This window comes from Entelurus aequoreus, linkage group LG09, assembly GCF_033978785.1.
Source record: "Entelurus aequoreus isolate RoL-2023_Sb linkage group LG09, RoL_Eaeq_v1.1, whole genome shotgun sequence".
In the NCBI taxonomy this organism is placed as follows: domain Eukaryota; kingdom Metazoa; phylum Chordata; class Actinopteri; order Syngnathiformes; family Syngnathidae; genus Entelurus; species Entelurus aequoreus.
Genome location: NC_084739.1, coordinates 4,994,975 through 5,016,233, shown reverse-complemented (window position 1 = coordinate 5,016,233; position 21,259 = coordinate 4,994,975). Strand labels below are relative to the sequence as shown.

Below are 21,259 nucleotides of genomic sequence, written 5' to 3'. Positions count from 1 at the left end.
ATAGTTTACCTTTGTGCATTCACGCACAGCATAAAACATTTGGTGGACAAAATGAGACAAAGAAAGAGTGGCATAAAACACGTCTTTCTGTGGCAGCGTTGGAGAAAGAAGTACTTGTAAACTAACTACGGTGAGTTCAAGGACCGCCAAAATTAGTAGGACAAAACGGTGCTGGCCAAATACTCTCATTAGTGAAGCATAAACACAAACATATTAAACAGTGGGCTTTCCAACAATGAGGAAGGTTTGTGTTATGTTTTTCCTCCTACAGAAACATTATTAAAACAAAAATAAATTTTCCCCCCCTTCTTTTTCCATTTTTGAAAAGGCTCCAGGGAGCCACTATAGCGCGGCGCTAAAGAGCCGCATGCGGCTCGAGAGCCGTGGGTTTCTGACCCCTGATCTAGGTCATTGTTTTCTCATAATTGAATTGAATCTGAACTGCTCAGATTGTCTGAGGAGATGTTTCACGTCTCATCGGAGCAAACTTCATCAGTTCTGGCACACAGAAAAACATAGCAGTAGTTTTTTCCTATTCACTGTAAATGACTTCAGTTAACTCTTTGAAATAGCAATACATGCATTTAGTGTACTGTTGGTATTGGATAATATTTAGTATCCAGCACCATCCGCTCAGACTGGAGCTGTCCAATAGTATTTGAGCAATATTCACAGCCATGTATCATAGGATACGTTCTCTTTACCTATACAGAATAGTTTTTACCAATTTATTTCAAACACAACAAACCGTCTACTCTACAGTCACAAAAACATAATCTCCAATTTACAAGATTTACATCTGCAAAAACCAATAGTATCAAATCAAAAAGAAACATGGCATGTGTCTGAAAAGGAGCAGGAAGAAGCTAAGGTTTTTTTTGTCTTGCCCAATCACTCAGATAATCTGGTTCCTAATCATCAATGCAATGCATAATCACATGATACTTGACAATATTAAGTGTATTGACAGGATAAATATTATGTTTAATTTCATTTACATATACATTTATAATATTTAAAAGTTACATATTTTGATCATTTTAAGCATACTTAAAATGTATTATAAAAATGCCTCACATTTGCTTCTTTTTTTTCTTCATCACTGATTATTACTCATTGCAAACATAATAAAACATCACTTACTGTGCAAGGTCTGCTGTCATTAGGATGCCGACTGATAGTATGTTCATATATTCCAATTCAGAAGGAGAATGTCTTATAATTCTCGCAAAGAAACGGGGTGGGTGGAGCCAGGCGTCTTTTCGTGTCATTCTCGCCATTTTCAGGTCCTAAATGGCTGTCAAAGTGTACCAACTTGTCGGAGTACGTCCTCAGCCATTTACTTTCCAGGTGAGAGGCATGATTTATGATCTACAGTAAACTTCCAGGGAACAAGTAAGAGAGGAAACACCTCGCCATGTCAAAATTGTGCACAGGCTTGTTCTCACAGCGCAGCTATAAATAGTTTGTCTGCATTAGCGCTTATAATAACAATATCACTAATACTTGGTTAAAATCCAAGTCACACAATGTAAATGAACTATTGTTTGAGCTTTTTGAATGGTTATTTATTGGATTTTATGGGCGGAATAGAGAACCTCCAATTGGATCCGCTGTAAACAGACTTTATTTACGTTTATTTAATGTTTAGAATGCATTTAAAAAAAAAAATCCATCCGTCGTCATGTCTTTCATAATGATTGTGAACAATTAGCAAAATTCCGGAAAAAAAAGGGGCCCCCTTTATATTGAATGATTTTATTGCTGTGTTCGATTTTCTCATCTAATTGATTCCATTAGGTCAAACTGATAAGCACATACCCCAACTTACGAGCATTATTGGTTCTATGACAGAGCTCCTAACTTAAAGCACTTGCATCTCAAATGGTCTCCCATTGAAATCAATTGAAATCAACTTAATTGCTGATTGATCCCCTAAAACAGCATACTTTCAAAAAGAAAAACAAACTTTAAGATAACAAATATTGTAAAAAAATAAATAAAATACAATAGAGTATATACTAACCCCTAATATAGTTTTATGAAGTAATGTAACAATAAAGTGGAAAGTGGACTTCTACGCTATCTCCTTCCACCTGCGTCTCAGTCAAACACACCATCCGTAGTTTCATGCATAAATGTTTGCTGTTTAGCTGTTATTTTTAACATCCTTCGCTGGCGTAAGACTCTTTCTGCTTCCGTTTGATGCAAACTAGCAGTATTACGCTCAAATCGCTACACCAAGTCGGCAACATACTTGGTCATGTTTTTTTTAATCATTATTTTGTTGCATTAATTCAATGAATATCATCAGCTTCTTCTTCCCAGCACAGTCCTTGGCACTTACTTTCTTCCTTCCCACAGTTGGAAAAGAAAGTTACGTCGATCTCAAGCTATAAGCCATAGATGGTCTGTACTGTCACATTATCATGAATAATTCAAAGCCTGTACCCATGCACTTGGCATCCATTGCGGCTCCTTCCCAAGGTTTCTTCTTGTTCCCATTTTGGGCTTTTGGAGTTTTTCCTTGCCTGGATGTGGGTTCATATCATGGGATGTTGTTTGTGGTTTGTGCATGCAGCCCTACGAAGCACTTGTAATTATGGGCTATTTAAATCAACTTTGATTGATTGATTAAAGATAAGCCGTTAACGAATGCCAGCAAGACTTTGCTACGCCAACTAATTAAGGGGGCCTTGTACCCCAATTAGCTGAGAGACAGCTCTTATCTCAAACACTCTTAAGTTGAGGTCCCACTATACTTTTAAGAGGCTCAGTTTCCCCCTCAGATGTCATTTTCCACATTAGTCACACTATCATATACACTATATTGCCAAAAGTATTTGGCCACCCATCCTAATGATCAGAATCAGGTGTCCTAATCACTTGGCATGGAAACTGTTTCTACAAACATTTGTGAAAGAATGGGCTGCTTTCAGGAGCACAGTGATTTCCAGCATGGAACTGTCATAGTATGCCACCTGTGCAACAAATCCAGTCGTGAAATTTCCTCACTCCTAAACATTCCAAAGTCGACTTCATTATAAGAGAATGGAAGAGTTTGGGAACAACAGCAACTCAGCCACGAAGTGGTAGGCCACGTAAACTGACAGAGAGGGGTCAGCGGATGCTGAAGCGCATAGTGCAAAGAGGTCGCCGCAGAGTCGGGTGTGGATGAACTTGACTGGCCTGCACAGAGTCCTGACCTGAACCCGATAGAACACCTTTGGGATGAATTAGAACGGAGTCTGAGAGCCAGGCCTTCTCGACCAACATCAGTGTGTGACCTCACCAAGGCCCTTTTGGAAGAATGGTCGACAATTCCTATAAACACACTCCACAACCTTCTGAGTTGAAGTTGAAATAGCTGCAAAAGGTGGAGCGACATCATATTGCACCCTAAGGGTTAGAAATGGGATGGCACTTCAAGTTCATATGTGAGTCAAGGCAGGTGGCCAAATACTTATGGCAATATAGAGTAGGACAGCCTGCAATGACAATGTTTTTCAATCAAATGTCAGTGTGTCCAAAATTACATAACCACCCTTTCATTCACAATAAAATCCTGGTAAAATTCCATGCATGCAGACTAAAAAAAAAGCATAAGGTTATATAAAGAGACCCATACTCATGCTTTATCCTGTTTGGCCAGCTTTGCAGCAGATTATTCTTGCAAGCAAGGGCTCGGCGTGAATGTGCTGACTCTCTCCCTGCATGTTGGAAATAAATAAATAAACTTGCTGCTGACTCATGCACAACAAAACGGTATCAGCAGCCTGGCTTGTGCATCTTCAGATGTGCTCCGAAGCGTGACCAGAGAGCCTCCGTGTGTCTCCTCTCTTCTTCTTTGCTTGGAGGAGCACACTGGAAGAGGAGGAGGAAGAGGAGGAGGAGGTGCGCGCGTCTTTAGCGGCTCTCTGCAGCCTCGTCTCCGCTCGATGATGATCGCTGCCGTGTTTCTGGTCCTCCTCAGGCCGCTCAGTATCCAGTGCATGCTGCTGTTGCTCCTGCTCTTGCTGGGGACTGTTGCCACGATTTTGTTTGTCTGCAACTGGCATCGCAACCTCGCCAGCGGGAAGGATCCCATCAAATCGGTGCTGTCAGGACGCGCCAAGAGCCGCGGTGAGTAATCGCGGTGCGCATCATGCAATACGACGACATATGTGTTCATCTCTAACCTGTCTTATCTTTTCCCATTTTCCCTAGTGGGTCTTCGAACGCATCATTTTCGTTCAGAGGTAGGATGAACTTTTGTCATTATAAGTTTGTTACGTCATCAGCATCGTTTGTCACGAACGGCATCATCTGTTATTTGAACAATAATAGTTAACGCAAACCCTGTCCGTCTTAGTTTTTTGTACATGCGTCACACTTTTAAAGCACGAATCATTTTTACTTTATTGAAAGACTGCATTACTATTTATGGATCACCAAGTGCGCATGCGCATGTGCAATCAATAAAGGAGGGTGATTTGGCAGTTTCACTACAAGGAGGTTGAACACTCGCAACCGTGTTGTATCCCAAAAATGCAGATTTTTTTTTTTTTTTTGGTGTCTTAAATGACACATTCTTTGTTTAAAAGCAGAATGTTTTGATGTTATGGTCCTTCAAGACCGCAGTTGGCTTACCGTTTCCGGTTTATGGGCCTTGTTTTCAAAATAAAAGTTGACACTACTAAAAAAGTCAACATATTTAGTTTACTTTACAAAAAAGGTGTCTTTTAGTTTGGTAAATCTTTCTCCACTACAGTAATTGTACTGTATTTCTGTACAAAATAAATACCAGTGAATGGTATGTGGTTACTTGCACTATTAATAAAAAAGCTACAACAGCGCTATGACCATGAAAAATCTGCACCCTCTGTTGCATTTACTTACCTTTTGTATAGATAACATGTTTGGAAATATGTCCAAACTAAATCTCTTCATTTGCTATTCGTTTTAAACCAAAAATCTGAATTATATCTAGGTAGAAAAGCAATGTTGTTTTTTTATTCATCAATTTAGAAAAAAATGCTTTAGGAAATTGATGCTGAATTTGTATTAAAATGACACAGAACGCTGTCTTGAATGTACTAAATTCAGTATCCAAGTCATGGAAATAGGATGAGGTGCTTCCTGAATGCTTTTATACTCTCAAGGAACTGGAAGGAAATGTAGGTCATGATCAGTCATTTAGTTGCCATAAATTATTTTGACGTTGTTCACTTACTGCATATGTCAACAAAACACACCATGGCTAAAATAACTAGAGTTGTGCTAATCTGATATAAGCAACAAAAAACATCAACAACAAAAACTATAGGATGATATCGTCTCGCTTCTAAAATGTCCCATATAAGGGCTCCAATTCAAGCAATCCTGCAGCGTGTTTACTTTTGCAAAGCTGGACAGCCCGTTAACATGTCCTCTAATAAGTGCACAATGTTGGTCATATCTTGTATTTTAGTCTAGTTATTTACAAAATGTAAACAGGGTAGGCTATAGTATAGACTATGAGGAGCTGGCAGCTACACAACAGCTCAACACGCAATAGCACACAAGCTAAACCTACACCATTCGTGTTATTAATTGAACAACATTACAGTCTCAAACACAGCATTTGTCAATATAAACAAGTATCAAGTAATTATAGTAGCATATTATGTACATTTGCAAAGAGTCCAAGGCAGAGTCATGTTTGAAAGTATCCAGTAACACTGTTTCTTAACCATAGGGCGCACTGTTGGGCCGCAAGCGCATCATAGGGGGCCGTCAAAAAAATATCTGTTTCTCATCTGTGGTTCGTATGGGCCGCAGGGGTACTCGGTTGTAATACACTTTTCCACCACTTGTGGCAGTAATGACAATAACAAACGAACAGAAGAAGTCTGGAGCTGAAGTCATAGAGAAGTTTCTTAAGGGCAGAAATTATAACTAAAGTAGTGAAGCTGTATTTTCATTTGCACTTTAAATTTGTTGCCATTTTATTTAGGAAACATATACTATTATTTATTATCAATTTAGTTAGAATTGACTTGTTTTAGCAATGCGTAATTGTATTTACATTTATTTTTCAACAGTTTTTATTAGTCCCTTCTTTTCCAGTATATTTGATTAGTATTTATTTTGTTAAGCCTTCGTAATAACCTTTGTGATTAACACATGCTTTCATATTATTTGACAAGGTTTATCCTGTTAAACCGCAAGTAGGTTAGATATAATCATTGAATACGAATAAAATCAAGACTAAGATTACAAATTCAGTGTTAATATTTGAGTGGGTTCCGGCCGCCTCTGCAGTGGAAAAGTTGGGCCCCGAGGTCAAAAAGGTTAAGAATTTCCGCAGTAAAAAACATGTCCACATTATTCAACTTACCCCATCATGAGCTTAACGTAATTTAGTATTGTGGCCGGTGTTGCCAAAAATAATTACCACTCCACTTCGCCTGGGCAATTTTTTTGACTCAGGGGCCAAATTTATAGAAAAAAATGTGTTTGGGGGCCGGTATATCTACAAAACCTCACAATAATGTCTGATTGAATGCTAAAACATTATGACAGACCACCTTAAAAAACGGAATTGAATTTTAATTTTTTTACTGCATAAGACATCCAGAATGTACATGAAAATAAAGAATGTGGGATTTACAATATTAACTATAACCGATAGAACACTGAATATTGACAACATATGAACGTCACACCCCCTCTCCATCGACATATTTTACAATCAAGCAAAACCCAACAAAAATGCAACAAACTCAGAAAAAAAACAAAAAAAAAACACCTACAATCTGATATATCTGAGATATCACTAAGCTTTAGAACTTTGTTGTGAAAATCTTCACACTGCTTGGTGCCTCGTCTGAGCTGCTGTGACTTAGATTACCATAGTAACTAATTAGATTACCATAGTAACTAATTAGATGACCATAGTAACTAGTATATCATGCAAAAGTGCAGATTCCAACCATTGAAATACTTTGTATAGTTCAAGACTTACACTCATTTGAAAACATCACTGCACATCATAATGGCAGCTACAGTTTCCATCTTAAAGATCTAAAAAAAAAAATTATTTGGGAATGTCCGGCGGGCCAGATTGAAAAGCTTAACGGGCCGCATGTGGCCCCCGGGCCTTAATTTGCCCAGGTCTGACTTAAACACACAATAGGTCCATTCCAAACAGTGAATAATTAATAAATTAGAGTTTTCATACCTTCCATTTTTCTGTGTTTGAGTAATTTAACTTGATCAAATCTTTTCTAACGTTCCACTGCTACAAAATAATAAAAGTGTGTGTAATTGGTGATATGGTATCGGCTCTATATCAGTGTCGGCCAATACTCAAGGCTCTAATATATTGGTATCATATCGGAAATGAAAAAGTTGCATCGCGACACCCCTAAAAGTAACCCAGGTGTGATCGTGACTGTTTGTTTGTGTTTCAAAGGGCTTCAGACACAGTCCACGTCACGCCAAGAGGAGCACACAGCATGCTCGAGTGACAGAGGACAAGTCCAACCTGGTTGAGGTCCCCAGGAGTGAGCCCGAGTCCTCATCGACTCTAAGGAAGCGCAAAGTGAAGAAGCGGGTCCTGCCGGAGTTTTACCAGTCTGTGCAAGTCACTCCAACACGCAAACCTGTAGGTACTCCCTTTAGACCTACTGGAAACCAGTTCTCCTCAAATAGTGGGATGGTCCTCCCTGATTGTGGGCGGGGGATGAGGGTGGCGCGTGTGACCACGGTGAACATGCTTTATCAGTATGATGCAGGTTAATGCTTCAAACCCTGCTTCAGAAGGCTGTGCATTAAAAATATATCCTGACTTCCTCCTTTTGATGAAAAAAAAAATCAGCTCAAAATGTTTTATTCATTTTTGTTTTGAAGGTTAAGTGTTCCTGAGGTAATGTTGTTGATCAATTTAATTATTATTGAGTTTATTTTATTTTATTTTATTTTTGAGTATATATCGTTCAATTCGGTTAGAAAATGTTTATAGTTTAAATAATGATTTTTTTTTCAATATTAGGCGAATTGATGCACTTTAAATCTTTTTTGTTACAGACAAAGACAATGTTAAAGTTGTTCTTTTTAAGTTAATCTATATTTCTCAAATTTTTCCTTTGTGTTTTCTATAATGGTAATAAGGACACAATATTATGCAGAGGTGTACTTATAACAATTTTAGAGACAGATTATAAGATTTATAGTCAAAGGACATCAATATGGATATGAAACTTGGATATACTTTAGACTAGTTACTGTACAGTTTGTACAAAACCCAAAACCAGTGAAGTTGGCACATTGTGTAATTCGTAAATAAAAACAGAATACAATGATTTGCAAATCCTTTTCAATTTATATTCAATTGAATAGACTGCAAAGACAACATATTAAATGTTCGAACTGAGAAACTTAATTTTTTTCTGCAAATAATCATTAACTTAAAATTTAATGGCAGCAACATGTTGTAAAAAAGTTGGCACAGGGGCATTTTTACCACTGTGTTACATGGCCTTTCCTTTTAACAACACTCAGTAAACGTTCAGGAACTGAGGAGACCAATTTTTGAAGCTTTTCAGGTGGACTTATTTCCCATTTTTGCTTGATGTACAGCTTTAGCTCCGTTGTGGTATTTTACGCTTCATAATGCGCCACACATTTTCAATGGGAGACAGGTCTGGACTACAGGCAGGCCAGTCTAGTACCCGCACTCTTTTACTATGAAGCCACGCTGTTGTAACACGTGGCTTGGCATTGTCTTGCGGAAATAAGCAGGGGCGTCCATGATAATGTTGTTTGGAGGGCAACATATGTTGCTCCAAAACCTGTATGTACCTTTCAGCAATAAAGGTGTCTTCATAGATGTGTAAGTTACCTATGCCTTGGGCACTAATACACCCCCATACCATCACAGATGCTGGCTTTTCAACTTTGCGCCTAGAACAATCCGGATGGTTCTTTTCCTCTTTGTTCCGGAGGACACGACGTCCACCGTTTCCATAAACGTGCCAACTTCACTGGTTTTGGGGTTTGTATATCAGTACAGTAACTTAATTACGAACTTAATAGGTTCTGTGACAAAGCTCTTAACTCAAAACTCTTGTACGCAAATCAATGTCTCCTATTGAAATGAATTAAACTCAATTTAATTTGGGGGCATGCCCCCCAAAACAGCATAATTTTACCATGTAACAAGCCTTTGGAAAAGATAAACAAACTTTTAGATAATAAGCTACTTTCATACAATATAATACAATGTACTACTAACAACAGTAGTTTTATTAAGTAATATAATAATAATGTACAGCATTTACTTTGGAGAATGGACTTCTACAGTATCTCCTTCCCTCTTCTTCTCCATCAAGCACACCATCAGCAGCTTTGGCATATTTTCATGGATAAATTTCCACCATTGTTGGCTGGCGTTAGACTCATTCTGTTTCAATATAGTGCAGACTAGCAGTGTTACGTTCAAATTGCTTCGCCAAGTTGGCGAGCCGCTCGGTCATGTTTTTAATGTTTTTTTCTTTAGTTCAATGAATATCATCTTCTTCTTCTCATCACTGTCCTTCACACTCACTTTCTTCCTTTCCATGGTTGGAAAACAAAGTTATGTTGATCTCCAGCGATAAGGTAAGGCTAACGAATAAGACCAGATGTTTTGGACGGATCCTACAGGGTTCAAAGTGACATTTGCCATGCCAACTAGTGACGGGGATGCCTGTTACTCAAAATTTTGCTTTTAACTTAAAGCATAACAATCAAGTTGGTCTACCACTGACAGTGTACAAGCTGTACATGAATTGCTTTAATGTATATGCTGTCCAAGTTTCATTTAATTAACATTGTCCCTGAAGAAGTCTGGCTGATATGCGAGAGGTGTGAGATACTGTATATCACACGAAGTAAAAAGTATCCCATAGACATTCCCTTCTTATTAGCAATGTCTCCAGCTTGTGCAACGGACATGACGCGGCTCTAATGTTACGGTGTGAGAAATGATCTCATTGATCCCCGAGGCGCTGAGGCAATGTCCTCTCCCCATTAGTCATGCTGCAGTAATGGTAGGAGCAGACATGCAGTATACAATCGATATACTGAGTGGAGCCTTTTGGTAATCGGTAAAGCTGAATGGAATATACTGCATACTAATAATTACACTGCGCTCAAGTTCATCCCAAAGCTGTTTGATGGGGTTTAGGTCGGGGTTCTTCTAGGTTTTCCATAGGAAAGTCCTCTAAGCTTGACCTTATGGATCAGAGGGAATTCATGAATGGATTAAAACACAGGTGTCAAACTCAAGGCCCGCCACAACATTTTATGTGGCCTGAAAAAAATATGCGTCAAAAAAATGCTTTATCTTTTCCTACTGAAAATATTCGGTATTTCCATTTCGACAGAAAAAATTACATGTGCTTATTTTTAAAACCCAAATATTATTTAATGATGCAACAAATATATTATCATACATTAATTTTTTTGTAAACAAATACTTGACTATCTGCTTGATTTGTGGTTTCAAAGCAAGTTATCTATCAAATTGTACTTTGTAAAAAATATATTTATAGATTTTAAGGTAAAATCCTGGCAATTGAACGACCGTCTTTTTACCGTTAAAAAAAAAGGTGGTTCCGTTTTTCTACATACAGTAATACACCGGAAAAACAATAACCATAACATTTCAAATAAAAAAAACAAGGATACTTTTGTTGCATTTACAGTAATAACCCAGCAGGCACAAGATATTAAAACAATGTTGAGAACTTGTTGAATTAGGTTCCATTGTTGAGCAACTCAAACATAATGTTGGAACAACATGCTTTTTGACGACGTTTAATCAATGCTGGGTTCTGACATTAATTTGACCATTGAATTTTGGTCATTTTCCAACCAATATTTTTCACCACAAATACAATGTTGAAACAACATGCTTTTTGACAGTGGTGTCATTTTGATAAATGTTTTGTTCATATTATAAACTTAAAATTTGAATGATGATAAATGAATGTGTTGTGGCAGTTGTGGATGTCAGTTTAATTAATGTCAGGTTGTGACATTGATTTGACCATTGAAATTTGATATTTTCCCAATCAACAACTTTGATCCAACGTTAGACACCAGCGTTGTCTCAATTTACAAATACAACTATTTTGTAATGTTGTTTTAAAGACAGTTTTAAAGACATGTACGTATCATCATTGTGCACCAATATCTTGTGCCTGCTGGGAAACTGTAAAAAAACACCGTAAATTTGACTGTAAAATTGTAGCGAGTGAGCTGTCATTTTTTTCCCATAAAATATACTTTTTTTTTTTTTTTACAGCATATCGAAAATGCAATTGGAAAAATCTAATCACTGTTTTTTACGATAAAAGTCTAGCAACTGAGCGAACAGTTTTGGGGTACCGTTTTTCCATTTACAGTAATACTTTGAGGAAACGACAAACGTAGAAGTTTACCGAAAAAACAACAACATTGGTACTGTTTTTACATTTACAGTAATATGCTGTGAAACAGCTACTGTAAATGTAAAAATGTTTTTACATTGTACGTACAAAAAACATTATAATCAAATGCTAAGGCAATTGTTTAATAATATAATTCACAGTTAGATGCGGCCCTTCAAGAGCAGCCATAACTGCAAGTGGCCATAAATTAAAATGAGTTTGACACCCTTGGACTAAAAGGTGTAACTCAGTCTTTTTTTCCAAACAGTGGCATAAATCATATCATGTTTGTTGTGCTGGTGAGTAAACAGTATTTTTACTATCATCGTTAATGCAAGTGGGATAAACATGAATGTCATAAATGTCATAAATGTGGTTAGTGGTCCGAAATTGTAGCGTAATAGCATAAACGTGCAATCACTTCATGTATTTATAGGAGATTTTATTTATTCAAATTGGGACGGCACATAAATCTCCTGAAAGGGCTTTCAAATGTCATCATAAAGACTAGTTGGTAAGCGAATGGTGGATGCAGCCTCTAATTAAAAAAAATATGGGCTATTATTGCAGAACTAAGGCAAGGCAAGGCAAGTCTATTTATAGAGCACAATTTATATACAAGGCAATTGAAAGTCCTTCACAGAAAATGACAAGAACACCAAAATAAAAGTAAAATAGTCATAATTAAAATTAAAATCAAAGAGTGTAGATAAAAGCGTTTTCAGTCTGGATTTGAGGCCTGTCTCACATCTTCTGGAGTACTTTTTCACATTTTAGGAGTATAAAACTGAAACGGAGCGTCACCACGTTTGGTCCGGATTCTGGGCACCAGCAGGCAACCACACCTCGAGGTTCTCAAAGCCTGAGATGGTTCATATGGGTTACTAAGAATGGTGTACATCTTGTAAAACAGAGGCTAAGTCTTGAATTAAAAAAACATGGGCTGGGTTCTAATCTGTTAGATACTCTTATCCCCTTATGCCCAGATTGCTTCTTACATAAAACAGAGTATCATTAAGGCTGACTCAGGATTTACACTTTTCCCCACGGCATCATAATCTAATCTTTTCCCCAAATGTGTCTGTTTGTCTTCAGTGGACAGAATTAGGAAAGAGATGACTTTGATGTGCCTGCGTCTCACTTTAAATCATGATGAAACGTGGTGGAAAGATGAAGAGGTTTCTATTATTAACCGTTTTTGACTGACCTCAGAACAGTTTCGTGCATTTCATGGTAGAAGTCTGTGATTCTTTTGAAATGTGCCTTTTCTGATCCATATTCCATTCCAAGTTTAAACTTACAAAGCCAGTCTCTTTTTTTAATATATGCTCCATTTGCAGTTTCACACTGTTTTTAGCGTTATAATTCCTCTTTTTCTGTGTTCTGTTTAATAATATAAAGCTGTTTAACGAGTCCCCAACTTTCCTCTTGTACCAGATAATGTCAACACTTGTAACCTACGTTTGCTTAGTTGCTTAATGTCTGGTGTGTCCATGGTGCTGCATCTTTCTCAAATTCGTCTATCCACAACAAAAAAGTATATTGCATTACCTAGAAGCCATAATTGTGTTTTTGTACACCATCACAATGTATTCCTCAGACATCTTCTGGATTCATATGTCCTTAATAATTTGTAAATTTTTGGAGTAATTTTTAAATAGGCTAAAATAGATGGATAGACGATTACTGTCATATTGTCAACATTTGACATGTACCGTACGAGATTAAGAAAACGTGTCAAACAGTCAAAGTGCAGTGCAGCAATCATACATTCGGCAATATATTCTAGGATCGCTCAAATACAGACATAAAATAGCTAAAATAATTAAAAAACTAACTGAAAGTACCATGCAGTCATCTGTACTAATGTATTTAACATTTGTATGTAAACAGTGTCATGATTCTGCACATGATAGTTATTAGTTTCTTGTATTTTGCTCTTAGTTTTGTTTCCACTTCCTGTTTTCCTCCATTTGACACCACTTCTTTACTAAGAGCGCTGGCTTTTTCACCTGCCCCTGCTTGCCAATCAGGCCGTTTGACCATTGTGCTTTGTACCTCCATGCTGCAAAGCATGGAGGTTCTAGTCCTTTTGTGCATTTCCCTGTTGCACTATTTTTGTAAGGTAAGGTCTATTCGGGTGTGCTGGAGAGGAGGCTACGCCGGATAGTCGAACCTCGGATTCAGGAGGAACAGTGTGGTTTTCGTCCTGGTCGTGGAACTGTGGACCAGCTCCATACTCTCGGCAGGGTCCTTGAGGGTGCATGGGAGTTTGTCCAACCAGTCTACATGTGCTTTGTAGACTTGGAGAAGGCATTCGACCGTGTCCCTCGGGAAGTCCTGTGGGGAGTGCTCAGAGAGTATGGGGTATTGGACTGTCTGATTGTGGCGGTCCGCTCCCTGTATGATCAGTGCCAGAGTTTGGTCCACATTGCTGGCAGTAAGTCGGACACGTTTCCAGTGAGGGTTGGACTCCGCCAAGGCTGCCCTTTGTCACCGATTCTGTTCATAACTTTTATGGACAGAATTTCTAGGCGCAGTCAAGGCGTTGAGGGGATCTGGTTTGGTGGCTGCAGGATTAGGTCTCTGCTTTTTGCAGATGATGTGGTCCTGATGGCTTCATCTGGCCAGGATATTCAGCTCTCGCTGGATCGGTTCGCAGCTGAGTGTGAAGCGACTGGGATGAGAATCAGCACCTCCAAGTCCGAGTCCATGGTTCTCGCCCGGAAAAGGGTGGAGTGCCATCTCCGGGTTGCGGAGGAGACCCTGCCCCAAGTGGAGGAGTTCAAGTACCTTGGAGTCTTGTTCACGAGTGAGGGAAGAGTGGATCGTGAGATCGACAGGCGGATCGGTGCGGCGTCTGACGCTGTATCGATCCGTTGTGGTGAAGAAGGAGCTGAGCCGGAAGGCAAAGCTCTCAATTTACCGGTCGATCTACGTTCCCATCCTCACCTATGGTCATGAGCTTTGGGTTATGACCGAAAGGACAAGATCACGGGTACAAGCGGCCGAAATGAGTTTCCTCCGCCGGGTGGCGGGGCTCTCCCTTAGAGATAGGGTGAGAAGCTCTGCCATGCGGGGGGAGCTCAAAGTAAAGCCGCTGCTCCTCCACATCGAGAGGAGCCAGTTGAGGTGGTTCGGGCATCTGGTCAGGATGCCACCCGAACGCCTCCCTAGGGAGGTGTTTAGGGCACGTCCGACCGGTAGGAGGCCACGGGGAAGACCCAGGACACGTTGGGAAGACTATGTCTCCCGGCTGGCCTGGGAACGCCTCGGGATCCCCCGGGAAGAGCTGGACGAAGTGGCTGGGGAGAGGGAAGTCTGGGTTTCCCTGCTTAGGCTGTTGCCCCTGCGACCCGACCTCGAATAAGCGGAAGAAGATGGATGGATGGATGGATGGATGGATGGACTATTTTTGTTTGTGTTACTTAACAAATTTTTACCTGCACTTTACCTGCCGTCTATGCATACTGGGGTCACGGCCAATCCACCTGTGACACAAAACTTAATGCAAAATATTTTTAAGTTATTGAGTACACTAGTAGCTGTTAGATGAAAGCTGTTTTTTCCTCTGAAAGCTCTAAAAGTATTCAAATGCTGATATGTTGAGAAGGTATATATGTTTAAAGGGTTCATATTATGCAAATCCAGCTTTTTTTTACCTGTTGGCACCTGTTTGTGTGTATTTGGGATCCCCATAACTCGTAAAAATTTGAAACCAAACCATCGAGTCGTGGCATTGATATTGATAAAACACGTTTAAGGTATTTTGCCTTAGTTATATGTCAGTAGATATCTCCATATATAGTAGAGGTTTACCCAAAGAGCTTTGCTTGAGTCAACACGTTTTTTATTCAGTACAAAGTTGTAGTCAATGAGTTCCTTATTTTCTTTAACTTCTTTTTGTGGGGCAGACTGACTCGTATATGCACGTGCATGCTAAAATCCTTTGCTGTTGACTTAAAAAAAAACATTAAAAGTAAGTAGCATATACCGTATTTTCCAAACTATAGAGCACACCTGGATATAAGCTGCACCCATTGAATTTTAGAAGAAAAAAATATTTTTCCATATATTAGCGGTACCGGAGTAGAATATATATATGTTGTGAGATTAGTTATTTACGCAGAACAATTTTGTAAATGTTTTTTCACATACCTTAATTGTTTCCGAACTGTGTTTCTAATACGGCAGCAAAACGGCAGATCAAACAAAACACAAGTCATCGTCATTGACCCAGTAGCTGCAGAAGCTAACTATCCAATCAGCTAAACAGACTCAATAAGTCCGCGGTGATGTTTTGGTGAATTTACTGAAGAATTTGTGAGACTGAAACAACACATAAAGAATGCCTTTGTAAATTAATAATACTAACACAGACACTCGTCGACATGTTAGCATATACGCTAATGATACCGACGCTCGCTTCATTACAATGCGATAGCCCGTACAAATATGCATGAAAACACTCCTACAGACTTCACACATGGGACGAGTATGAATTGTTTTAGTTAAATTGGGAAACTTACAATTGTTGCATCGAGTTATGATTGAAGAATCCTTTCGAGCGAAATGCTATGGATGGTTTTACTTTCTGTACAAGGCAAAACAGGAAGTACATTTTCAACTCGCAGCACCTGCAGTGAGCAAACTCGTCCAAAAGTTGGCGCCATAGCACAAATAATCACACACCAGTCCTCTGTTTGGGTTTAATGAAAACTATGGAATTTAAAATATTATGGCCATTAGCGAAAATTAGCTGCACGGTTTTGTAAGTCGCAGGGTTGAAAGTGTAGGATAAAAGTAGCGGTTTATAGTCAGGAATTTGCGGTAGTTCTAACCAGGGCTGTAACCTGGTTATGAATCATCTTTCATTAATAATTTAATAGCTATATTAGTTAGACCAACCATTTTTGTAGTACAAACGATTGGGACAATTTTGGGGAGATTTATCTGGACAAGGTCAACAGGTCCACAAAACAGCGCATTCCGAAGAGACGGTCAGAAAGCTGCTTGAAAGTTAAAAGTAAAAAGTACCAATGATTGATTGTCACACACACACTAGGTGTGGTGAAATTTGTCCTCTGCATTTGACCCATCACCCTTGATCACCCCCTGGGAGGTGAGGGGAGCAGTGGGCAGCAGCGGTGGCCGCGCCCGGGAATAATTTTTGGTGATTTTACCCCCAATTCCAACCCTTGATGCTGAGTGCCAAGCAGGGAGGCAATGGGTCCCATTTTTATAGTCTTTGGTATGACTCGGCCGGGGTTCGATCTCACAACATACCGACCTCAGGGCGGACACTTTAACCACTAGGCCACTGAGTAGGTCTAGTGAAGATGGTCTGTAAAACAAAATGTATGCAACATTTTGACCAAAGAACCACCATTCCAATTATGTAAACCACAAGAAAATGTTTTAAATATAGAAAAAAATCACAATACGACTCCTTTACAGGAAAAACAATTATAAATGACACAGCATATTATTAGTATCAAATTTACACTGTTGAAAATGTTCGTCTTGTTTGTTTTTTTAAGGTGTATTTTTAGAATATGCCAATATGACACCACTGAGATACACCATGGAAATAATATTTTTTTCCAATAAATATTTGTGTCCGCAAAAAAAATATGGCTGTAATCCTATAATATTATGTAACCAAAGTAGATGAACAATCTAAACACCATTTTGGAAACAACCCTCAATATATGTTCCAGCCACAATTAGTGTTGTCCCGATGTCAGTATTTTGGTACCGGTACCAAAATGTATTTCGATAGTTTTCGGTACTTTTCGGTACTTTTCTAAATAAAGGGGACCACAAAAAAATGGCATGATTGTCTTTATTTTAACAAAAAATCTTACGGTACATTAAACATATGTTTCTTATTGCAAGTTTGGCCCTAAATAAAATAGTGAACATACTGGACAACTTGTCTTTTAGTAGTAAGTAAATAAACAAAGGCTCCTAATTTAGTCTGCTGACATATGCAGTAACATATTGTGTCATTTTCCATTCTATTATTTTGCCAACATTATTAAAGACAAGTAGTAGAAAATGGATTATTAATCTACTTTTTCATTTACTGTTAATATCTGCTTACTTTCTCTTTTAACATGTTCTATCTACAACTCTGTTAAAATGTAAAAATCACTTATTCTTCTGTTGTTTAATACTTAGTTTACGGATAATACCTGGGTATCAATCCGATACCAAGTCGTTACTGGATCATACATTGGTCTTATTCAAAGTCCTCATGTGTCCAGGGACATATTTCCTGAGTTTATAAACATAATATAATTTTTTTTTAAATGAAAACATTTTTGTGATGCTAAAAAATATCGAGGTAATCATAGTAGTATCGACTAGATACGCTCCTGTACTTGGTATCATTACAGTGGATGTTAGGTGTAGATCCACCCATGGCATTTGTTTACATTCAGGAATGGCGTCATTAGCGGTGACGCCGGTGAGCTACGGCGTGTAGTGAAGCATGTTTAGCTATTCCTCGTCCTGCAGGGATGATACTTGTAAGAAATTTACTTTATTTGTCACCATGGAGGCGAGGATTAGTGATTTAGAAGTCGCTACAACACTGCAGACTGCGGATGGACTTAGCCGCTAGCTAGCTAGCCATGTCTTAAAGCACCTCCTCCTTAGGGTGTTTCAGTGTTATAACTTCACCTTTATCGTTAATTTTTAAGTCAAAATGCGTCCGTTCTCCCTTTTCTGTCTATACACACTGTGTCTGCTATTAAGTACAAACCCCGTTTCCATATGAGTTGGGAAATTGTGTTAGATGTAAATATAAACGGAATACAATGATTTTCAAATCCTTTTCAACCCATATTCCGTTGAATGCACTACAAAGACAAGATATTTGATGTTCAAACTCATAAACTTTATTTTTTTTTTGCAAATAATTATTAACTTAGAATTTCATGGCTGCAACACGTGCCAAAGTAGTTGGGAAAGGGCATGTTCACAATTGTGTTACATCACCTTTTCTTTTAACAACACTCAATAAACGATTGGGAACTAAGGAAACTAATTGTTGAAGCTTTGAAAGTGGAATTCTTTCCCATTCTTGTTTTATGTAGAGCTTCAGTCGTTCAACAGTCCGGGGTCTCTACTGTCATATTTTACGCTTCATAATGCGCCACACATTTTCAATGGGAGACAGGTCTGGACTGCAGGCGGGCCAGGAAAGTACCCGCACTCTTTTTTTACAAAGCCACGCTGTTGTAACACGTGCTGAATGTGGCTTGGCATTGTCTTGCTGAAATAAGCAGGGGCGTCCATAAAAAAGACGGCGCTTAGATGGCAACATATGTTGTTCCAAAACCTGTATGTACCTTTCAGCATTAATGGTGCCTTCACAGATGTGTAAGTTACCCATGTCTTGGGCACTAATACACCCCCATACCATCACAGATGCTGACTTTTGAACTTTGTGTCGATAACAGTCTGGATGCTTCGTTTCCCCTTTGGTCCAGATGACACGATGTCGAATATTTCCTAAAACAATTTGAAATGTGGACTCGTCAGACCACAGAACACTTTTCCACTTTGTATCAGTCCATCTTAGATGATCTCGGGCCCAGAGAAGCCGGCGGCGTTTCTGGATGTTGTTGATAAATGGCTTTCGCTTTGCATAGTAGAGGTTTAACTTGCACTTACAGATGTAGCGACAAACTGTATTTAGTGACAGTGGTTTTCTGAAGTGTTCCTGAGCCCATGTGGTGATATCCTTTAGAGATTGATGTCGGTTTTTGATACAGTGCCGTCTGAAGGATCGAAGGTCACGGTCATTCAATGTTGGTTTCCGGCCATGCCGCTTACGTGGAGTGATTTCTCCAGATTCTCTGAACCTTTTGATGGACCGTAGATGTTGAAATCCCTAAATGTCTTGCAATTGCACTTTGAGAAACGTTGTTCTTAAACTGTTTGACTATTTGCTCACGCAGTTGTGGACAAAGGGGTGTACCTCGCCCCATCCTTTCTTGTGAAAGAATGAGGATTTTTTGGGAAGCTGTTTTTATACCCAATCATGGCACCCACCTGTTCCCAATTAGCCTGCACACCTGTGGGATGTTCCAAATAAGTGTTTGATGAGCATTCCTCAACTTTATCAGTATTTATTGCCACCTTTCCCAACTTCTTTGTCACGTGTTGCTGGCATCAAATTCTAAAGTTAATGATTATTTGCAAAAAAAAAAAAGTTTTATCAGTTTGAACATCAAATATGTTGTCTTTGTAGCATATTCAACTGAATATGGATTGAAAATGATTTGCAAGTCATTGTATTCCGTTTATATTTACATCTAACACAATTTCCCAACTCATATGGAAACGGGGTTTGTACTCTGTGATTGTGCGCTGCCGAACATGCTCCTCTGCTCTTAAAACCAGCAACGACACGACGTGGCGACGACGAGGGGGGGTTGACCGGTACTTTTTAGAGGCGGTATAGCACCGAATATGATTCATTAGTATCGCGGTACCAGTGACATGCAGTCACTAGAGGCAGGTGAGGTGGGGCCTCACCTGCCATCATGGAAAGAAAAAAAATGTAAAAAGAAAAAAAATTAATTAAATTGTTATATGTATCCAGTGATTATACTATAAAGTTATTTTCCATTTAACTTCACCAGTTTTAAATTATTTTTATTCAAAATTGCTGAATTTTCACATTTGCCGTTCAAATACTGAGAAGAGACTTGCTGTGATCAGCAGCCAGTTGAGGCACGTCACTCAGTTGTGCCTCAACATGGATTGCGGACTCGGCTAACTGCTGGCCTGCTGTGCCTTGAGACCGTATTGCTATATGAACTATATTATACATTTCCATAGTTTAGTTAGCTGAGGTATATAATGTACAGTGTATTTTGTCAACAACTGTATGTGTGTAAGTATTTCTTGTGCTGAGCAATCATAAAACTGCTGCGAAGACGCACTGGCTGAGGCTCGCAGTAATCCAACCCCCTGGTGGTAGAGAATGCACCCCCGCCGTAGAATGCACCCCCTGACGGGAGTGTTATATCAACTAAAGCCCACATTTAAAGTTTCCACGTGCAAGATTGAATCTATTTAAAAAAGTTATTTAATAAGAAGCCAAAAAGTGCAAAAACAATAATCTACGTGTTTCAGGAGTTGTGAATGACTGCAGGGCCACAACATTAGGTACACCTGCAGACTGCAGCATGGATTTCATATTTCATTCATTCACAACTCCTCCAACACGAACATTATTGTTTTTGCACTTTTTGGCTTCTTATTAAATAACTTTTTTAAATAGATTCAATCTTGCACGTGGAAACTTTTAAGTGTGTGTTTTAGTCACTTCCTGGTTCTAAACCCAGTCATTCTACGGCGGGGGTGCATTAATCCAGCACAACAGCGGCGCATGGACTTCATTTATAAGTAAAGGTAAGACCATAATAACGTTTTTTTTTATTAAATGTGCTTTTTTGTGTGCTACAGTTTGTATGTGTAAAGTTAAAGTTAAGTTAAAGTACCAATGCTTGTCACACACACACTAGGTCTAATGAAATTTGTCCTCTGCATTTGACCCATCCCCTTAATCTCCCCCTGGGAGGTGAGGGGAGCAGTGGGCAGCGGCGGCGCCGCGCCCGGGAATAATTTTTGGTGATTTAACCCCCAATTCCAACCCTTGATGCTGAGTGCCAAGCAGGGAAGAATGCTGGTATGAGCTTTTAAACATAACCCGTTAACTGCTGCCAATCAAATGGTGAATAAGATACTCTTTAGGGTTCATATATTTGTAAATCTGACTGTGATGAAGTCAGTGCCTCACCAGT

General features: G+C 39.0%; 1 protein-coding gene across 2 annotated transcripts in view; it reads left to right on the top strand.

Annotated features, from left to right (window-relative positions):
- Positions 1 to 21,259, top strand: part of LOC133657077 (dystonin-like) — a 220,070-nt gene that overhangs the window by 2,502 nt on the left and 196,309 nt on the right. For both annotated transcript variants that reach the window (XM_062057994.1, XM_062057995.1), the window contains exons 2-4: positions 3,796 to 4,122; positions 4,207 to 4,238; positions 7,436 to 7,627. In XM_062057994.1, coding sequence (XP_061913978.1) covers positions 3,939 to 4,122; positions 4,207 to 4,238; positions 7,436 to 7,627 — 408 coding nt within the window. In that variant the 5' untranslated portion in view covers positions 3,796 to 3,938. The remainder of the gene's footprint in view (positions 1 to 3,795; positions 4,123 to 4,206; positions 4,239 to 7,435; positions 7,628 to 21,259) is intronic.